Source organism: Diceros bicornis, chromosome 8 (assembly GCF_020826845.1).
Source record: "Diceros bicornis minor isolate mBicDic1 chromosome 8, mDicBic1.mat.cur, whole genome shotgun sequence".
In the NCBI taxonomy this organism is placed as follows: domain Eukaryota; kingdom Metazoa; phylum Chordata; class Mammalia; order Perissodactyla; family Rhinocerotidae; genus Diceros; species Diceros bicornis.
Window position 1 is genome coordinate 72,347,889 of NC_080747.1, and position 21,554 is coordinate 72,369,442.

At 39.8% G+C, this 21,554-nt stretch overlaps 1 protein-coding gene across 1 annotated transcript in view; it reads left to right on the plus strand.

Moving 5' to 3' along the window:
- The window catches only part of HERC6 (HECT and RLD domain containing E3 ubiquitin protein ligase family member 6), a 48,040-nt gene that overhangs the window by 11,492 nt on the left and 14,994 nt on the right, over positions 1 to 21,554 (plus strand). The window contains exons 8-15 of the mRNA XM_058546353.1: positions 200 to 267; positions 4,343 to 4,464; positions 5,026 to 5,085; positions 7,649 to 7,742; positions 12,058 to 12,247; positions 14,547 to 14,701; positions 20,065 to 20,178; positions 20,507 to 20,614. Of these exons, the coding sequence (XP_058402336.1) occupies positions 200 to 267; positions 4,343 to 4,464; positions 5,026 to 5,085; positions 7,649 to 7,742; positions 12,058 to 12,247; positions 14,547 to 14,701; positions 20,065 to 20,178; positions 20,507 to 20,614 (911 nt within the window). The remainder of the gene's footprint in view (positions 1 to 199; positions 268 to 4,342; positions 4,465 to 5,025; positions 5,086 to 7,648; positions 7,743 to 12,057; positions 12,248 to 14,546; positions 14,702 to 20,064; positions 20,179 to 20,506; positions 20,615 to 21,554) is intronic.

A 21,554-nucleotide genomic window follows, 5' to 3' on the forward strand; every position in this document is an offset into this window, starting at 1 on the left:
TGACAAAATTAATCTTTTATGCTGTTTGTAGTCAAAATCCATTTAAAAGAATATAAATTGCCAATAAATAAGTAAATTTAGCTTGATAATACATCAGATGTTTTTAAAGGCTATTTTTTAGAGCAATTTTAGGTTGACAACAAAAGATGTATTTTTTACTTCTAAAAACAATAAGCGTGGATTTATGACTTTCTTTTAGACCTTGTGGATGTTCAAGTCAAACACATTTTTGCTGGAACATATGCCAACTTTGTGACAACTTATCAGGTATCCGTTATACTTTCTGTTTCTTTCAAAAATCATTTTTTTCTCTAGATTTCAGAACAATGTTTGAAACATTGTATCATTTGTATGGCTTCAAATTTCTTACTAAAATAATAAGATCCTTTGTTAGAATACTTTTTATTTATTTATTTATTTATTTATTTTTTCTCCCCAAAGCCCCAGGGCATGGTTGTATACCTTAGTTGTAAGTCCTTCTAGCTCTTCTATGCCATCCGCTGCCACAGCATGGCAACTGACAGATGGCTGGTGTGGTTCTGCAACCGGGAAATGAACCCGGGCTGCCGAAGTGGTGAGAGCACCAAACTTTAACCACTAGACCATCAGGGCTGGCTCTAGAATGCTTTTTAAAATTATTATGTAATTCTCACTTCCTCATTTGGCTTCCTAACAGATGAGATCCCAGAACCCAAATTCATTGCTTTTACACTAACTTTTTATTATTAAATAACGATATTAATGATGATAATAACAGTAATGACTAATGTTAATTACAGTCATCACGCGTTAGGCACCAAAGTACTCCAAATGGATCAGTATGTTTAATCCTCACATCAACTCCCGTTGGTATTATTTCCCCCATTTTATAAGTGAAAAAACTGAGTCTCAGAGAGGTGGACTTCCCCAGGGTTGCACTGCTCAGAAGTAGCAGAGCTGGATTCAAACCTAGGCAGTCTAGCCCCCAAGCTTACACCATTACCCGTGGAGACAAAAGCATACACAGTTGTTTTCCTAATTTGTGCTTTTTTCTGTTGTCAGGAATGTTTTAAACTCGACATCCATATAGCCTCTTACTATATTCCCTGGGACAGGAAATGGTCAGAGACGAAGGTTTCCGTGCTGGGGATAGTCAGAAGAATGCCCTTGGTTGCTCTGTCCTGGCTGTTCAATCAACCAGTGAACAAAGGCCTCCTGTGTCTCAGGCTCTGCTCTTGTGCTTGGGATAAAAGTGAACAATACAGACAAGGTTGCCCTCATTCATGGCCTTTGGATTCTGCAGGGAAGGACAGACAATAGACATGTAAATGCAAAATAAATAAGATCATGTTAGAGAGTGACAAGTGCTCTGAAGAAAATAAAACAGGCCATTTGAGACTGATGAGGTGGGCTTCTTTAGAAATGTCAGTCAGGGAAGGCCTCACAGAAGCTGTGACATTTGAGCAGAGGTCTAAACCATGCCTAGATTCAGAGAAAGGGCATTTCTGGTGAGGGAACTGCACATGGAAAGGCCGTGGAGCAAGAGTGAGTTTAGCGTGTCTGAGGGACAGAAAGAAGGCCAGGCAGGCAGAGCTTGGTAGGGAAGGGTGAAGGGTTACATGAGATGGAGTCAGGAATGTGAGGTGGGGTCAGTTATGAGAGATGGGTCAGTTTGAAATGTCCTCAGAGAGGACCTCCTGAGTCTTAGTTGGATGTCTGAATCTGGAGCTCAGGGAAGATGTCAGCACCAGAATAGAAACATGGTAGTTATCAAACTGTAGATGGTATTTAAAGCCAGGGGCCTGGATGAAAGGTCACCCAGAGAGAAAGTCAAAATGAGAAGGGGGCCAAAATCCAGCCGTGAGGGACTTCTCCATTTAGAGGTCAGGCAGTGAGGAGGAGACAGAAGAGACTGAGACGGACTGGTTTCTGAGGTAAGGGGAAGCCAGGAGAGGGTGGCTCATCAAAACAAGAGAGGAAAGTATTTCTAGAAGGAGGAAGTGGGCAGTTCCGTCATGTAGTACTGAGAGGTCAAGTAAGATGAGCACAGAGTTTGTTTTTGCTTTGTTAAGGCTGAGTCATCTTGGGGGAGAGAGAATGAAACCGGACAGAGTGAGAAAGACCCAGAATAGGAGGGGAGCAAGTGGAGACAATGACTGACGATTCTGAGAAGTTTTTTTGTGAAGGGGAGGAGAGGACTGTGGGAGGGTTTTGTTGTTGTTTAGAAAGGTGGTATTAAGGTATGTGTATATGCTGGTGAGAATGATCCAGTTCAGATGGAGAAAGTGATGGTGATGAGAAAGAGTGAATAATTGCAGAATTGTCCCAAAATAGGAGAGCGGAGCAGGATCCAATGCAGAATGTAGGGGTTTGAGTGGAAATATTTATTCTGTTCTAATAAGGAACAGTGCAGGTGAGGGTAGGTGGATGGTGGAAGGTGATTATTGCCTGATGGCTTTAGTTTTCTCAGTGATGCACAAAGCGAGGTCTTCTCCGAGAGTGAGTGCAGTGGAGGAGCAGTGTCACAGGTTTAGGAATAAAAGGAAAGTGTGCAGTAGTTGTCTCAGAGAGTGAGAAAGCAGATGTCATGGGAAATTACTAGACAGTATTGAATGCCTGTTTGAAATCTGTGGTTATAGACGTAAAGTGAAATCAGTCAGCACAATTTTAGGATTTTCTCCAGTGCTGTTAAACTGGTTGGATTGGATTCTGGAGTAGTCCAGAGTTGAGTTTAACTACAGATGGACTTGCTAGGTAGATACATTAGGAAAGGGACAGAAGAGTTAGAGGTGTTGGCAAAGGACCGATTATAGGGCTGACCACAGAGTGTAAGCTGGGTCAGGAAGACGTGAGGAGGGGATGGATAATGAACAAATAGGTCAATGGATTGGAGATCTCAGTGGCCTCCGAGAGTGTTGGACTGGGTTCCACTCTAAAATAAGTGTCTTGGCCTGTTTGGGCTGCTATAACAAAGCACTGTAGAAATGGTATGTAGGGGCCAGTAGGGAGCACCTCATTGCTTTAAGGTTCCTGGGATGTGGGAGGGAAAAAAGCTTCCTCATGACTGAACTACAGGGGACGCTTGGGACTCAGATGAAGAAGCTGAAGGGAACTTTAGGAGTCATGGTTACATATCTTTTTCAAGAGGCCTTTGTTTAAGCAATAAACAAAAGTGATGTGGAATTTCCTGACTCATAAGTTCAGTGGAGGCACAGGTATAATACATAGCAGAGCACTTGTGTCTTTGGAAGACTGTATGAAAGACAGATTTTTCTTTCCACACACTGATTTCTGACACCTCTGGCTGAGCCATTTGGTTTTAACAGACACCGTGGTTCTCAAAGTGTGCTCCCCAAACCAGCAGCATTAGCATCACCTGAGAATTTGCTAGATTTAAATTCTTGAGCTCCACTCCTGACCTATTAAATCAGAAACTATGGAGATGGGCCCAGCAATCTATGCTTTGGCAAGACCACCAGGTGATTCAGATGCATGCCAAATTTAAGAACCACTGATATAAAAGTAAGTCTGCAGGTGATTAAAGGAGAGAAGGAAACCAATATTTATTGAGCACCTACTGTAATCTTTAGGTTTGTGTATCTAATATCACTTAATCTTAACAAGAGCCCAGAGAGGTAGGTATCGTTATCTCATTTTTTTATTGTGGTAAAAAATATACATAACATAAAATTTGCTATTTTAACCATTTTTAAGTGGCATTAATTGCATTCACAGTGTTGTGCAACCATCACCACTATCCATCTCCAAAACCTTTTCATCACACCAAAAAGAAACCCTGTCACTATTAAGTAATAACTGCCTATTTCCCCCTACCTCCAGCCCCAGGTAACCTCTAATCTACTTTGTCTATGAATTTTCCCATTTCATATAAGTGGAATCATACAATATTTGTCCTTTTGTATCTGGCTTATTTCACTCAGTATGTTTTCATCCATGTTGTAGTGTATATCAGAATTTCTTTCTTTATGGCTGAATAATATTCCATTATATATCTATATACCACATTCACCCTGTGATGTCGTTGATGGACACAGGTTGTTTTCATCTTTGGCTATTCACAATAACCAAAAAGTATAGGTTGGTGTATCTGTTTGAGTCCCTGTTTTCAATTCTTTTGTGTTATCCTATTTTCTAAATGATAAAACTAAGGCTCAGACCAAGCAAAGCAGCCAAGGCCGGGAGTTGGAATGCCAGGCGAGCATGACGCCAAAGCTCCAGCAAACCTCGCTGTCTGAGAGGGCGGGGCCTGTCTACCACCTGTGCACAGCTTTACTGTGTTATTTATTACTCAGCATGCATGTGGGTTTTCCTGATTGTTGTTTTTTTTCTTTCCTCCTTGAAGGCTACTAGTTCCACAAGTGTTTCCAGGAAAACTCTGCCAGAAATAAGCCAAATGAACCAGTCCTTGACAGAAAAATGGATGGCCGTGACAAATGGAAGTACTGAATGTGAAGTGGCTAAGAGGTGGCTCTGTCTGATAAGTTATAAACCACTTTTATTTGGTTCTGAAGCCTTGGTCGTTTTATCCTAGACATAAGAAAGAGGGTTTGGCTTTGCTGTTAAGGCATTTGCATTTTAACTGTGATTCTCTCTTACCGTGTCTGAGTTTGAAGAAGTCATTGATATATTCATTCATTCATTCATTCAACAGAGGTATACTGAGGACAGGCACTATCCCGTCCCCTTGGTAGGTGAGGGACATGCAGGAGGAAATCAGAGTCTTCCTTAAGGCAGACTGTTTTTATATCTTCATAGTTTATTCTCTGGAGCTTCATAAGTTTCTGTTTTCAGAAGGAAGCATTTTATTTAATTCTAGATGACTCAATCAAATCAACTATGAAGGGTTTTGGTGAGATTTAGCAGTAGCACTCACAAAGTATGCCCAGAATTTGGAAGACTCTTAGGAGAGTAGTTATTTTCATTAATAATGATTCCATGTCATCAGTTGTATATTCAGACATAAGATACAAGGAGGCAGGCTTTAGAGAATGTTGTGACTTAACCCTTATGTTATTACTTTCGCAGTGAAATTAGAATGATATTTTCATCACCTGCTTGTCTGACTGCAAGTTTTTTAAAGAACAGGTAATGTTCACATGAGATTGACCTCCTAAAACACGTGGGAATATTTAAAATGAAATGTTTCGAGTCAGTTATTTTAATTTGTGAATTTTGTTATTTATGAACCAAAAATCCAACACAGAAAACTCCATAGGTTGTTACAGCATTCTTCCATTTTGTAAAGTGATTTTCTCTGAGACCACTGTAAAGCTGTCATTTCTAATTTACATTGTTCAGTTCCTCGGCCCGCCCTTCCCTGTTATCCGGTTGGCAGGAATGGTGTTTCTTCACAATCTTTGTATCTACCTACGAGTGCTCAGTTCGTTCTAACACTGCTTTAGCCCTCAGAGGCCAAGGCCGCACTTGGCAGTTCTGACTGTGGCGAGATCAATAAGGAAAATACATCTTACTTATTTTATCTTTAGTCTTAACTACTACAGAGGAAAATCTAACTTCTCTATCCGGTGTGATGCTTGGTCTGATCCAGTAGTTTAAACAATTCTTTTGTGAAATGCTCAACATTTGGTCTTCTATTTCTTCTCCTCCCTCTGTGCTCTCCAGTACCATGCCTGGGAACTGTTGAAAGATAAAGTGAGGGATATTACAAATTTTAAGAGCTTGAGCAAACATTGATTCGAATCAGGCAGCAGTGCATCGGAAGTGGTTAGGAGTGCTCCACAGACAGGAGCCAGGGGAAAGACAGATACAGAAGGCGCAGAAGCAAAGAAAGAAAATTATTTCATTGGCTGTAGCTGAAAGCCTAGTTGGCTCTGATGGGTTGTCCTTAGGTTTTGATTCTGTAACTGAGGCATTTGCAGGCTTAGATTTTGGTTGGCTTGCATCCGCCACCGTGGCAGAAGAGCCACCTCAGTGTACTGGCCTCTTGTTTAATTAGTTTACCAGTATCTAAGGGAGGGGAGGGTGGATAGCAGCATAAGGGGCCCTTAGGCTGCCTCTGCCTTCTCTGGAGGCCAGTGCCTGCGGGTCTGTCTGCAGCTGGTGGAACTCATTCCAGTCCTCCTTCGCTACCTCAGGTCCTATCCCTCCCTGTTGACTTGGCCTCAGGTTGGCTCACTGGCTCAGAAGATAGTTGTACGCATCTCATACCCTCTCCTGGCCACTAGATGTTACACACTTAACCCTTGTTGCAGGTATTCCTTGCCTCTACGTAACCTCCTGTTGTCAGTCCCTTTGGTTCTTAATCCAACTGCATTCTCAGTCACCGTTCAGGGGGACTGGAGGAGCTGTTGGGTCCAACGACTTCACCTGGGAACCAGAGAAGCCCAGGGAAGCAAAATGTCATGGCTTCCCGCTGGCGGTTCATGAGACAGTATCTTTCTCAAGCCCCCAAAAGCATCCCTATTCATCTGTACATATCCCAGCCAAAGGGAGGAGAGGAGAAATCAGGACACTGCTTCCCTCTGCCTGCTTTCTCTCCCATTTGCCTTCCTCTTCTTGCCATCTTTCCAGGCTGGAAAGGAGGGACTCTGCCATACAGTGTATCCTCTTTCTTCCCAACTCTGGCCTCAGGCTAATCCTTATCCTTACTACATACAGGAGAATCTTCTCTACAGTAAGAATATTATCTTTCTAAAGTGGGAAAGTATCCATGCCCCACTCCCAGGAGTGATGAACCTCAAGGTTTGATCTTAAGATGACAAAGACTGCAAAGGAGAATATATTTTAAAGGGAAATTTACAATAGTACTTTGTTTTAGTACTTACATAAATGTTTTAGCCCTAGTATTACAACTGATCAAGTTAATCCAGCAAACGTAAAATATTTCTTGATAGTACATTATAAAAACAAATTGTTCGGCAGAATGCAGGCTCCTCAAACATTACCAACACAACCCAGGGAAACGCCACACCTAGACAAAACTTTGGTAATATTTCTGAGGGGAAGGCCAGGTCTGAATTCACCGAATCGGCAATTTGGTTTAAGGCAGGTCTTTAAACCAAAAGCGGGGGGAGGTTTGGAGGTTTAACTGGGGTTGGGGAAAGATAAAACAATCCAGAGTCGATGGAAACAGCAAGGCAAGGATTTTGAGACAAGAAATTCAAAGAATCTTAAGGCATAAACTGTCTGTTGATGCTTTCCATTGAAGAATTAATGAATCTTTTCAGGAGGTTCCTGTAATGAACTATCAGGCCATTTACCTGAACAAGAGACTTTTAGGAATAGTGAAGTTATGCTAATGAAACAGTGGAATCCCAGAGTAAAGGAAGTGTAGATGGTGAGGCGTGTGGGGGTAGGTAGGTTCAGTTCTCAGTGTGCAGGCTGAGTGTGGGGGTAAACAGTTTCCATTTTCAGATGCAGCATATAAAATTTTGCTATTATTGCAGCCCAAACTTGTTGTAGCTACTGTAGAGATAATAAATTGTTAACTGCTTTCTTCTAGGAGAATATAAATTTTATAAATTTTTTTTGTGCCAAGTAAATTGATTATTTTGAAAGGAGGCAAGCTTTAAGAAAAAAGTTTATGTCTGATATGTAGTAAAATAAAACAATACATAGTGATATATGAAGTTTAGAAATATTCCTTTCCATCTGTTTATGTGTTTTTCTGCATTTCTTGTATGCAAAGAGAGTCTGGAGAAATGATTCCCATTGATGTGGACTTAGAAATGGCAAGAGATACCTTCAAGAAGTTAACGAAAAAGGAATGGATTTCTTTCATGGTAATAGCCAATATTTACTTGAGAAATAGAGCAATAGAATTTCTTTACAGGAACCAATATGGTTGCAGTTTAATTTTACTGGGAGCTGAGTGAGAGGGAGCTCTGAAAGGGAAGGGGGCTAGTGTTCATTATGAGGTTACTATCTTCCAGACACTGTATTGGGTGCTGGCATTTATTTTCTTATTGAACACTTAAATGTACAGTAGATATGATATTTTTATTTTTAATGAGGAAACCAATGCTTGAAAGGTAAAGAACCTATGAGAAGAGCACTAGTTCTGATACCGGCTCATAACGAGTTTGACGTGAGGGAAGCCATTGGAGAAAAGAAACCCTATTGTAACTTTGAAGGACCTCTGACTAACTAACCCAGCTGATGTGCACCCTCCAGGAGATCTAACTGCTCTGTAGATTGTATGACCCCCGCTTGTGCATGTGCCTCCCAGCTGCGATAAGATGGTAACTTTGTGCTTTTGAGTGCCTTAGGAATGCGATGACCCCTGAACAGGGAGTCTATGCTGAGAGCCATCATCAGTGAAACCGAAAGATGTGGTGTGGTGACTCCCAGTCTGTAACATCAGAGGGTCGACATTCCTAACCTCCTCCCCTATAACCCACAAGCCTATAAAACTGCTGTAAGATTTTGTGCCCCCTTAGGATGGTTTTTTTTGGACATTAGTGGGCCATCTTCCCTCTTGCTAGCAAGCTATAATAAAAAGTCCTTTCTCTCCTACCACCTTGCCTCTTAACTGTTAGCATGTCTGCTGGCGGGCAGACGAACCCCCTTTTTCAGTGGTAACAGTTTGGGAAGCAGGATGACCTTATGCTGGGCTGGGAGCCTGAAAAGCCCATTCTCCATTTTGGGATGAATCTCAAATCTAGTCGAGATGACTCTGTTACGGATTCATCCCTTATCCTCTTTGGATGACATTTTCTTTACCTATAAATCGAGTTCATCTTGAAGGTCTATTCCAGTTTAACATTTTGTGATTCTGGGTTGTGTTTGGAAGAAAACTGTCTCTCTACCAGTTTAGGTTCATGTGTTTGCGTGCCTTCCAATTAACAGTAGTAGACAGATTAACAGGAGAAAAGGAAACAAGTTTTATTTATGTGCACACAGGAGCATTCAGATGAAAAGGCTCCTGGAACAGCTAGGGATGAGGGTCTGTATACCAACTTAATAGGAAAAAGGGAAGGGGGAGAGAGAGCTTCTATGGGAAAACAAATGGACATTTTGAGGAGACAAATGGAAGATATGATAGCTTGTAATAATGTTTGTTTATGCAATTTCTCATCCCAGTGGAGGTGGTTGGTCTTCTTCCTGGCAGTGAAGCTCGCCCGCTGAGAGGGGATTTATGGCTGCTTCACTCGTGGAAGGCCCTGCCTTTAGTCAGATAAGGGGAACTCTGAAGGCTTCTTTCTGCATCAGCTATATCTCAAATGTCTTTAGTTGAAAGTCATCTTTATACAACTGTGGGTCCCTACATTTGGAGAGGAAATGGGGAGAGTATTCCCTAATGTGCAGTAGATACTACATTTTTATTGTCAAGATGAAGTAAAAATAGTAAATGTTATCAAGTATATTTTTAAAATAAATTTATTTAGCTGATACGGGAGATATCTTGGGGTGCTATTCCCAGTGTAGGTTGCATGGAACATTTAATTTCACAGAATGTTCCATGAAAAAGGGTTCTTCGTGAAACAACTTTGGGAACACTGCATATTATTATGGAGTCATGATGCATATTAGTAAATCAAAGATTCCGAGATGTCATACACTGAAAGAAATCTAGCCTTTTTGACCCTCTTTTTCTCAAAGTTATTTGACTTAGTGACACTGTTTTCCCATATACACCTAGCATTCCACAGAAATCATGTTCTTCTGGACACATGGAAAAACAAATTATAAGAAGATTAATGTAATAATATACAGTACTGCACAGTTTACTGTTGCATAGATCATCTTACTTACCCCATATGACATGTAGAGGCAGACACTGTAGTTAAGCATATCTGAGATCTATTGGAGTAAATAAACTGTTGGTTTACAAACTGGCTCCTGTACATGGAGGGTAAGAAGAGACCAAAGAAAGATGCAGACCACTACAGATTAGCAGGTGGCAGGTTTAAAAGCAAGGGAACTTACAAACGAGACTTGTCTTGGGCAGCCACGAGATGGGTAGATCGCTATACCTGCCTGCCAGAATCTTAAAAGTTTATAGAGAGGCCTTAACTGGGTTTAGTCACATATGCAGTCCAGATGGTCTCAACCACACCTTACTCTCTCAAGGCTGCGTCTTTGGAACAGCTTCCATGGTGGGAACGGTAGGCAGAGTGTACATTCCAAGGAAAGAGGAGGGAGTGAGGAGCCTCAGATTGCCTGGGTTCAGCTTGAGGGTCAGCCATGGTCACATCCTCTTGATTACCTCCTCCAACATAAGCTGTCATAACGAACAACTTGCAAATCTCAATGGCTTAACACAATTAAGGTTTTTTCTTTTTTTTTTTTTTGTGAGGAAGATTGGCACTGACCTAACATCTGCCAATCCTCCTCTTTTTTTTGCTGAGGAAGACTGGCCCTGGGCTAACATCCATGCCCATCTTCCTCCACTTTATATGGGATGCCACCACAGCATGGCCTGACAAGCAGTGCGTCGGTGTGCGCCAGGGATCCGAACCGGCGAACCCCGGGCCGCCCGCAGTGGAGCCTGCGCACTTAACTGCTTGCGCCACTGGGCCGGCCCCAAGGTTTTTTCTCACATCCTAGTCCTTTGAGAGTCGAGATAGGAAGTACCTGTAGGGAAGGAAAAAAATTATTTTTCTTCTACCCATTTTAGTTTCATTGGGGCCCTGCAAATTACACTGAGAAAAGACAGATTAACAAGAGAAAAAGATGTTATTAACATGTGCATCTTGCATATGCGTGGAAGTACGCAGTGATGAGTAACTTAAAGGGGTGGTTAGAATTTGGGCTTATATAGCCTCTTAAGCAAAGAATAATAATTTTGTAGATAAGTGAGAAGACAAAGGAAAAGGACTTTGAGCTTCTGGGGTGGCAGATTGTGGGAGGGCAAATATATGGAGGAATGAATGGTAGATAAGGGCTAGTTAGTGAAGTTTGTTTGTATAGACTCTTTCTCAGTGCCAGCTCATTGGTGCTAATAAGGTGGTTATCTCCTTCCTGGTACAGGAAGTTGCAGGCAGGAGGACCCCTTCACAAGGGGAATTTGTGTTCTGTTTTCAGGTAGATGGGGGAGGCCAGAGAGCTCCTTCTATGTCTGCTTTTTCTTACTTGCCTTAGCTCAAAACCATCCTCATGCCAGAGTGGCGTATTTTGGGGGGGCGTGTTATACTACCCTTCCCACCTCTGCAGAGGTTCATTCAGAATTGACTCAGCCTCCTTCTTTCTGGAATGCTAGGCCCTGGCGCCATGAAATCCTCCCGTGGATCTTTCTTTCTTTTTTATTTTTTTGCTGAGGAAGATTCGCTGTGAGCTAACATCCACTGCCAATCTTCCTCTTCTTTCTTTCTTTTTTTTTGCTTGAGGAAGACTAGTCCTGAGCTAACATCTGTACCACTCCTCCTCTATTTTGTGTGTGGGTTGCTGCCACAGCATGGCTGACAAGTGGTGTAGGTCCACACCCAGGATCCGAACCTGTGAACCTGGGCTGCCAAAGTGCAGCACGTGGAACTTGAACCACTAGGCCACGGGGCTGGCCCCATTCCTCTAGTGGATCTTTTGTGTTTGGTTTTCTGTTTTGTTTTGTGTTTGGCAGGTGAGGAAAGAGAGTATGGAAGATCACCTGCGAGGTTTTAGGGGTCATGCCTGGAAGTGTCATATATCACCTTCACTCACATTCTGTTAGCTGGAACTCAGTCACATGGCCCCACCTAACTGCAGGGGAGGCTGGGAAATGCCATCTTCCTGGGAGCCCAGGAGGAAGATGAAACAGGATTGGTGAGGTTGAACGTATGGCATTCCCTCTGCTGTGGTAGATTTTAGGTCGGATAGATCTGGGGACAGATCCCTTCTAATCGAGCAACCTCCACGATTCACTCAGTATGTCCTTGCACATGTGATTTCACTTTTATTTCCTTCATGCGCCCCAATATAAAATAGGGAGAATGGCTCTCACATAGCACTTCAGGGGCATTTGGGATGCAAGGAGTGATGGAGTTTGAACAGCAGGTTTCGGGAAAGCTAAATGATTATTCCACTTGGAACATGGAGGAATGAAACCCCACAGCTTGTTGCTCACAATACCTCTGTATCTAATATATCCTGGGCCTTTCCCTGATCTTATTGCAACTGCAGGTGACTGCATGTCTCAGGGATAATCTTCTCAGAGCTCTTCCACGTCGTTCTCCACACCGAGAAGCGTTATCAGTTTTCCTTCTTCTCCCAGAATGTCCTGTGATGCATGATTCTAGGAACTGGGAGAGTCTAGTGGTGCCATTTGCAAAGGCTGTTTGTAATATGAGTGACCAGTCTTTAGAAGTCCTGAGTAAGTCTGATTACTTTTATGTCACTTTATCTGTACTCGCAACAGAGTCACTGTCTGAAGTAAAAGTTGTAGCAAATTTTGGATAGAAGATTTCAAAATAGACAAATGTTTGAGTACGTGGCATGTGAATTATTGCAAAGGTTAACCTAAAGCTATTATAATCATTACTCTTATCATACAAAGCATGGTAATTCTTAGACTTGGACATAGCTTTGACATCGGAGTTTAATAACCATAAAGGATCCACTCCAGATAAATGCATACTTTAAAACTTTTTGCTCATGTTGTTTTAAAACTTTAGATGTTTTGACCAGAAGTGATGAAAAAAAATGTTAAACTTTGTGTTCTTGTTTTTTATTTTATTCAATACTATAGGATGTCCTTTTACAATTTTAAGCTAATGTTCAAGGTCCAAAGCTTAAAAGGTACAAAGGTATATATACAGTGAAATATAAGCCACCCAGTTCCCCTCCCAGAAAGCAGTTACAGAATAGAGTTTCTTGTGTAACCTTTGAAAGATATTCTGTATGCATAAAAACATAAAGAAATGTATTCTTTTTTTTTTTTTTTTAATGGTAGCATACCATTCACATTCTTTGGCAACTTGCTTTTTCCCACTAAAAGTATATCATGGAAACCATTCTGTTGTAGGACCTATAGAATTGCCTTATTCCATTTAATGGCTGAACAGTATTCTATTGGGAGGATATACTACAAATAGTTGTTTCTAATCTTTTGTTGTTTGTAACAGTGCTAACATGCATTTCTTTGTACATACATAAATTTTCACAGGCAGGAAGAATTCCAGAAAGCAAAACTACTGGGTCAGATTGTTTGTGCATTTTAAATTTTGAGAGATTTTGCCAAATGACCCTCCACAGAAGTCAGGGCCACCATGTTGCGCAACTTTAAGTGGTCACCATTCACGGTGTAGTCTAAGTAAATTGCACCCCTGGAGTTGGGCAACATGGCAGCCCTGACAGAGGATGGACGAGTTTACACTTCACCAACAAATGTGAGAGCATCAGCTCACAATTTTCTACATTACTATCAAACTTTGGGCTTTGCCATTCTGAAAAAAAGAATCTCTTAATTTGAATTTGAATTTTCTCATTATGAATGAGGTTGCATTGGTTTTCCTATATCTCAGTTCCATTTGTATATCATATTCGGGGAACTATCAGTTCTTCCCTCTTACCCATTTTTCCATTTGTTGTTAGTATTTTTCTTTTTTATTTAGGAGCTTTGCAACTATTAAGGCAATTAATTCTTTATCAATAATATGAGTTGCAAATTTTTTTCTTTGGGTTATTATTTTTTTACTTTGTGGTATTTTTGTCTTGCATAATTATTTTTAAACATTTTTATGCAGCCTACTATATTAACGTTTTCTTTTGCGGTTTCTGAATTTGGGTCATACTTCAAAAAGTCTACCACACTGGAAATTTTTTAAAAAATTTCCTGTGCTTCTACTAGAATTTTTATTGCTTCATTTTTATGTTTAAATCTTTGATCCATATGGAGTTTATCTTAATTAAACTTTATTTTTTTCTGGATCAGTTTCCAGTTGTCCCCACACATTTACCGAATGATCTGTTTCATTCCCACTAATATGCAATGCCACCTTTATCATGTACTAAAGTCTCATGTGTATTTGGGTCCATTTATGAACTCTCTGCTATGTGGATTTGCCTGTCATGCATCTGGGTCATACTATTTTAATTACATTAGCTTGATAATGTATTTTAACATTCGATAGATTTATTTTCTGAGAATTGTCCTTTAAAGGTACAAAAGTCCAGCTTGTAACCTCAGTAACATTACAATATTGTTATTGAGCTAATTTAAAAAATATATCATATATACCAGATGTTCATAAAGTCTGAAAACAGATAATATTTTATTTTTTACAGATTAAAAATGTCCTTGATGACATTGTGTGTGTGTGTATTCACCTATGTATGTTTTCAGGCTTTATAGATACCTCATAGAATATTCAGTTTGAAAATCATGAAATCAATCAAGTAATAAAGCATAAATATGAACTATCAACAAATTTCTTCAGAATCCTGAATTTGAGCTTTTAATTTCAATGATACTTAATCAGGGAAAACATTTTTTTTCCACATTCATGAGTAATAAATGTTGTTCAGAATGATATCCTTAGGAAAGATATTTTAGGGGTTATACTATAAGAAATGAAAAATATGATCTATTTCTTATATTAAAGAACCTAGTAGAAACTGAGGGAGTTTTATAGAGGGTGCATATTTATCATGGCTGATTTTACACCCCTCAGAGCAGTGTTGGGAATCTTTGCAAGAATCTTCTCTCAACACACTGGTCCAGATGCTTAAAACTGCCATCATCTCTCAAATTCATTATTGGACTGAAACCAGTCAGAGTCACTGCAATGCTAAAGCTCTTCTAGAAATGATGAAAACAGTGTATAAGGTAAGCATTCATCTAAAGGAATGTATATACCATTGTACTAAATCCAAAGCCTTTAGATCTCAGCCAATTGGAGTCTTGTTTTGTGTTGTTTCCCATAACAGAAAGAAAATATTTTATTCAGCCCTTTTTTTTACATTATTTATTTATTTATTTCCCCCAAAGCCCCAGTAGATAGCTGTATGTCATAGTTGCACATCCTTCCAGCCGCTGTACATGGGATGGGGCCTCAGCATGGCCGGAGAAGCGGTGCGTCGGTGTGCGCCCGGGATCTGAACCCTGGCCGCCAGCGTCGGAGTGTGCGCACTCAACCGCTAAGCCACGGGGCCGGCCGCTATTCAGCCCTTAATAATTCAAAATTTTGCTTGTTTTGCTAACTGGGTACACTCTGGAGGAGTATATTACATATTATATATAATATATTAGATGCACAAATACTCAAGTATGAGAATGATTCAGTATTTTCATTAGAGTACACAACATAATCTAGAAGGAATCTAAAGTTAGGCTACTAATAAACCTAATGATTGTTGGGGGATCAGGAAGAGCAGGAGCATTTTAAATAAAAGAGCAGAATTAAATTGGTATTGTTCAATTAAAAAATAATTAGCTAAAATAAGATGCTTTTACAAATATAAATTGCTAAATGGCAATCAAAACAAATTTCACCATAAAATATCAATTGTAGGAGAAAATATTATGTACAAAAGTTAGTGCTTTTCAGAAGTACCAGTGTACTGATATTTCTAACCCCCCAGCTTTATTGAGACATAATTGACATAGAACATTGTGTAAGTTTAAGGTGTGCAATGTGCTGATTTGATACACTTATATACTACAAAATGATTAGCACTATAGCTTTAGGTAGCACCTCTGTCACCTCACATAATTACCATTTCTATACTGTGGTGAGAACACTGAAGGTCTACTCTCTTAGCAACTTTCAAGTATATATAGTACAGTCGTGTGCCGCATAACAACATTTCCGTCGATAATGGACTGCATATACGATGGTGGTCCCATAAGATTGTGATGGAGCTGAAAAATTCCTATTGCCTAGTGATGTCGTAGCCGTCCTAACATTGTAGCACAATGCATCACTCACGTGTTTGTGGTGATGCTGCTGTAAACAAACCTACTGCACTGCCATAGGTTCATACAGCACACACAATTATGTGCAGTATGTAATACTTGATAATGATAATAAACGACTGTGTTACTGATTTATGTATTTACTAACTATACTTTTAATCATTACTTTAGAGTGTACTCTTTCTACTTATAAGAAAAAGTTCACTGTAAAACAGTATGCCGCGTTACACCGGCAGACTACATACATCTCGTGTTTATACTGTGTCTCTTGATTGCATCCTTTTATCTTGTGCTTGATTTAATCTCACATTGTTTTGCTCATCATGGCCCCTAAGTGTACAAAATCCACTGCTAATGCTGCCAGTAAGAGGGCATGTCGAGTAATTGACCTGGAAACAAAATTAAAAGTGATTAAGGGATATAAAGCTGGAAAATCAGAGATGGTTATTGCTCGCCAGTCAGGCATGTCCCATTCCACCACAGCTACCATCTCGAAGAACAAGAACAAAGTGACAGAAGCTGTTAAAGGATCTGCTTCATTGAAGGCAATGAGACTAATAAAAATTAGAGAAGGGCCTCTGTCAGACATGGAGAAACTTCTTATGACCTGGATTGAAGACCAGAGACAGAAGCATATCCCTCTCAGCACCATGACGATCATAGTCAAAAAAACAGTTCGCTTGCAACGTTGAAAGAAAAGGCTGGACCTGACTACGATATTAAATTGACTACTAGCTCTGTGTGGTTAAAGGATTCAAGAATTGTTATTCATTACGTAATGTGAAAGTGAGTGGTGAGTCTATGAGTGCTGATGTGAAGGCAGCTAAAGAATTTTTGGAAACTCTAGAAAAGATGATTGTGGAAGAAAATTACTTGCCAGAGCAAATACTCAATATGGATGAAACCTCCCTATTCTGGAAACGGATGCCTGAAAGGACTTTCATGCATAAGGCAGCCAAGTCAATGCCAGGTTTCAAGGCTTTTAGGGACAGGATAACATTCTTGCTTGGGCAATGTTGAAGGCTACAAACTGAAACCCTTTGTGATCTGAGAACCCCAGATGGGGTTCAGATGGCCTTCAAACATGTCAATAAGCACACACTGCCAGTGAACTACAGGAGCAATAAGAAGTCATAGATGACTCAGCTCCTCTTCCAAGATGCCCTCCTGAATTGCTATGCCAGTGAACTGGAGAAGTACCCTTTGGAGAATAACTTACCTTTCAAGATTTTGCTTGTTGTTGATAATGGTCCCACACATCTTCCTTTTATTGGTGATCATCATCCCAATATCAGAGCAGTGTTTCTCTCTCCAAACACCACCTCTTTGACCCAACCAATGGATCAAGGAGTTATAACAGCTTTTAAGGCCTCCTACCTGAGGGAGGACCTTTGCCCAGGCTATTGCTGCAGCTCAGGAAACACTGAGAAGACACTGATGCAATTCTGGAAGGATTACAACATCTGTGATTGCATCAAGAACCTTGCTTGGTCTTGCAATGATGTCACCAAGGAGTGTATGAATGGCATCTGGAAGAAGACACTCAGGAGGGTCGTCCATGACTTCAAAGGATTTGCCAAGGATGAGGAGGCTGCAAAAATCAACAAGGCTGTGGTTGAGATGCAAACAACTTTAACCTGGGTGTGGATGAGGATGACATTGAGGAGCTCCTGGAGGTGGTTCCTGAGGAATTGACTACAGAGGAGTTGTTGGAACCGGAACAGGAACGCATAGCTGAAGAAGAGGCAGGAGAAAAGGGAACTGCAGGAGAAGAAAAGAAGAACCCCCAAGATAATTCAGTGTGGGGTTTAGCAGAAGCTTGTGCAGACTTCAGCAAGCTCCTTAAAAAGTTTGAAAGCGGGGACCCCAACACTGAAACATTTTCATTAATAGAGAGGAATGTTCACGGTGCATCATCTGCTTACAAGTGAATCTATGGTGAAGAAAGGAAACAAACCAAGCAAACCACCATGGACATGTTTCTGGAGAGTGACACCTCCTCAGCAAGAGCCTCCGGCAGGCCCTTCGGGAGGCGTTCCAGAAGAAGGCCTTGTTGTCATAGGAGACGACGGCTCCACGCGAGTTACTGTCCTGGAGGACCTTCCCGTGGGACAAGATGTGGAGGTGGAGACAGTGATGTCGATGATCCTGGTGATGTGTAGGCCTAGGCTAATGTGTGTGTGTCTTAGTTTTAACAAAAACAGTTTAGAAAGTGAAAAAAAATTTTTTTATAGAAAAAAGCTTATAGAATATAAAGAAAACATATTTTTGCACAGCTGTACAATGTGTTTGTGTTTTAAGCTAAGTCTTATTACAAAAGAGTCGAAAAGTTAAAAAAAATTTAAAGTTCATAAAGTAAAAAAGTTACTGTGAGCTATGGTTAATTTATTACTGAAGAAAGAAAAATATTTTATTATAAATTTAGTGTATCCTGGGGGCCGGCCCCGTGGCTTAGTGGTTAAGTGCGTGTGCTCCGCTACTGGCGGCCCAGGTTCGGATCCCGGGCACGCACCGACACACCGCTTGTCCGGCCATGCTGAGGCTGCGTCCCACATATAGCAACTAGAAGGATGTGCACCTATGACATACAACTATCTATTGGGGCTTTGGGGAGACAAAGGGGGGAAAAATAAATAAATAAATAAATAAATTTAGTGTAACCTAGGTGTCCAGTGTTGATAAAGTCTACAGTGTGTCCAGTAATGTCCTAGGCCTTCATGTTCACTCACCACTCACTCCCTGACTCACCCAGAGCAACGTCCAGTCCTGGAAGCTCCATTCATGTGAGTGCTCTATACAGGTGCACCATTTTTTATCTTTTATACCTTATTTTTACTGTACCTTTTCTATGTTTAGATATGTTTAGATACAGAAATACTTGCCATTGTGTTCCAGTTGCTTACAGTATTCAGTACAGTAACGTGCTGTGCAGGTTTGTACCCTAGGAGCAATAGGCTATACTGTATAGCCTAGGTGTGTAGGAGGCTGTACCATCTAGGTTTGTGTAAGTACACTCTATGATGTTCACATAACAACCAAATCACCCAATGATGCATTTTCAGAACGTGTCCCCATCCTTAAGCAATGCATGAGTGTACAGTATTGTTAACTATAGTCACCATGCTATACATTAGATTCCCAGTTATTAGATATCCATCTCATAACTGGAAATTTGTACCCTTTGACCAACATCTTCCCATTTCTCCTGCCCTCCAACCCCTACTAACAACCATTCTGCTCTCTGTTTCTATGAGTTTGGCTTTTTTAGATTCCACATATAAGTGATATCATACAGTATTTGTCTTTCTCTGACTTATTTCCCTTAGCATAATGTCCTAAAGGTCTGTCCATGTTGTCACAACATGTCGTTAATAATTAAAGAAAAAAGATTAAGAAGACGAATAAGAATCATAAGGAGTCAAATTTTTTTTAAAGTAATGTATAAAAGGAAAATGTGTGGCATAAAATAATTGGGGATTTTAAAAATGAAGAACTTTATGAGGATTTAAGATGTTTTGTAATGGACTTATTAAGAAAAAGTACCCATCACAATCTGTAGTTTTATTGCATTTTCATTCCTGATAATGGTTATTGGCCTTTTTTTTCTGGATCTGTCTTACCAGGAAGTTTTGTTTTTTTTTTACGACTCAGTCTTTTTATTTGTTGATCTTCTCTCCTATACATCTGATTTTTTCCTTAATTTATGTTCTGAGATTTCTTATTTCCTGCCTTCTGTCTATTGGATTAATTTGATGTGATGGGGCTTATTTAGATCATTGATTTTCTAGCTCTGCTTCCTTTGGGAAGCCGCCTTGAACCCCCTAAGTCCTTGTCCAGTCGGGAACTGCATCCTAGACGCTGGATTACTTGCTGTTTTTACCTACTAGACCATGGGTTGGCAATCTACGCCATGCCTGACAAACAGTGTGTGCTAAATTAGTATTCATTAGTTAATAGAGAAAGTGCTGAATTCACAAGAATACCTTGAGTTTTTCTGGTGCTTTTATTCTCACGATCTAGAAACTGTTTCCAGTAAACCTGTGCCCTAAGAATTGGTTTCCTAATCTCCACTGCCAACATCTTATATCTTTTACAGTACTCACGAAAATTGGAGACATTATAGATCAAAAAATGGAAGAGTTATGGAAGTCTACTCCATCACTGACAAATGCATTGGATTTATAGAGCTCTAATTATATAATAGCCATATCTAAAAAATAGATTAAATCGTTTATTAATAGAAAATGAAATTCACAGGTCATATTCTCTTTAAGGTAAACAAAGCTAACTGTCTACTACCAGAAGATACTTTCAACATAACTGAACTCTCTTATTTTTTGAACTTTTATGAAGATAGAAGAAGAGTGTTCTTGAGGAAGAACAACCTGGTAAGAATAACATTTTTACTTCTGAAAATTATCATACTTTAAATGGGGACGCATTAGTAGCTATGTAGGTATCTCTTTGATAAATCAAGATTTGAAAATTTCCTCATTGAAATAGTGAATTTGGTGAATTAGATGATCATTGAAAACTTAAATATCTTTCACTCACCAAACAAATGCATTTTCTTAGAAATTTGTTTCTAGGTAGTTTGGATTCTTAAAAACAGATCACAAAAAAGTATAGAGGGAACAATTTAAGGTGATGAGGTAAAGAAATGGAGATTTTCTTTTCTTTTAATTATCAAAACTGTTATCTCTGTTTATTTTTTAGATACCTGCAGAAAAGGCCAGTCTCCTTATTTTCAGTGATTTTCCGTTTATCTTTAATTTGCTATCCAAAATTAAATTATTCCAAGCTGAATGCGTTAGACAAATGCAGGTATGTATGCCTTACTTTTTTCATTATGTAACATTTCAAACATGTACAAAATAGAGATAATGGAGTAATGAACCCCATCGCAAAGTTTCAGCAGTCATCAACATTTTGCCACACTTTCTTCACTTATCACTTATTTTTTCTAGTTGTTACTATTTTTGCTGAAGTATCTTAAAGCAAATCCCAGGCCCAATTTCTTGTCACCTCTCCATACTTCAATGCATTATTTCTGGTTGTTTCCCTCTTGTTCAGGCTGAGATTCATCAGTGGATTGAGGTGGTGACCACATGATTGTTCCATTGTAATGTTTCCCCTCAACCTTTTATTTAATAATTCATGCATTGTTTTGGTTAAATTTTGAAAAATGTTGATATTTCTAATCTTATCATTCCTTCCAAAGTTGTGAACTGGAATTCTGTAAAGAACTTTTCCTCATCAATTCCCCATCAGGGCCATTTGGTTCCCCTGAAAAATCAATCAGATAGGAAGGTTGAATAATGCATAATCCTTTTTCTTTAATTATTAAATGTTGCCAAATTACCGTACATAGAAGTTGTACCAATTTATGTTACTACCAGCAATGTATGAAATGCCCCTTTCACACACTCTCACCAATGCAGAGTGTTACCAAGCTTTGTGATCTTTTCCAGTTCAATGGGTTAATCATGATACTTCGGTTTAATTTTAATTGTTTCTCTCATTATTATATAACGCCCAAGTCCTCACTTTCTTGAGATGATGATGTTTTCCTACTATGAGCAACTGAAACATCTAGTAATTACTCTTTCCATTTCCCTCCTTCTCTTCCTCAATGCAGTGTTAGGCTTTAGATTTTCATATCTGCTTAAATTAGTAAGTCCCCCCAATACTCTTTTATTCCCAGATAATGCCTGTAAGTCAGTCAGTCAGTTTATTCTGTTTTCCACTGACTCTCCCTTCTCCT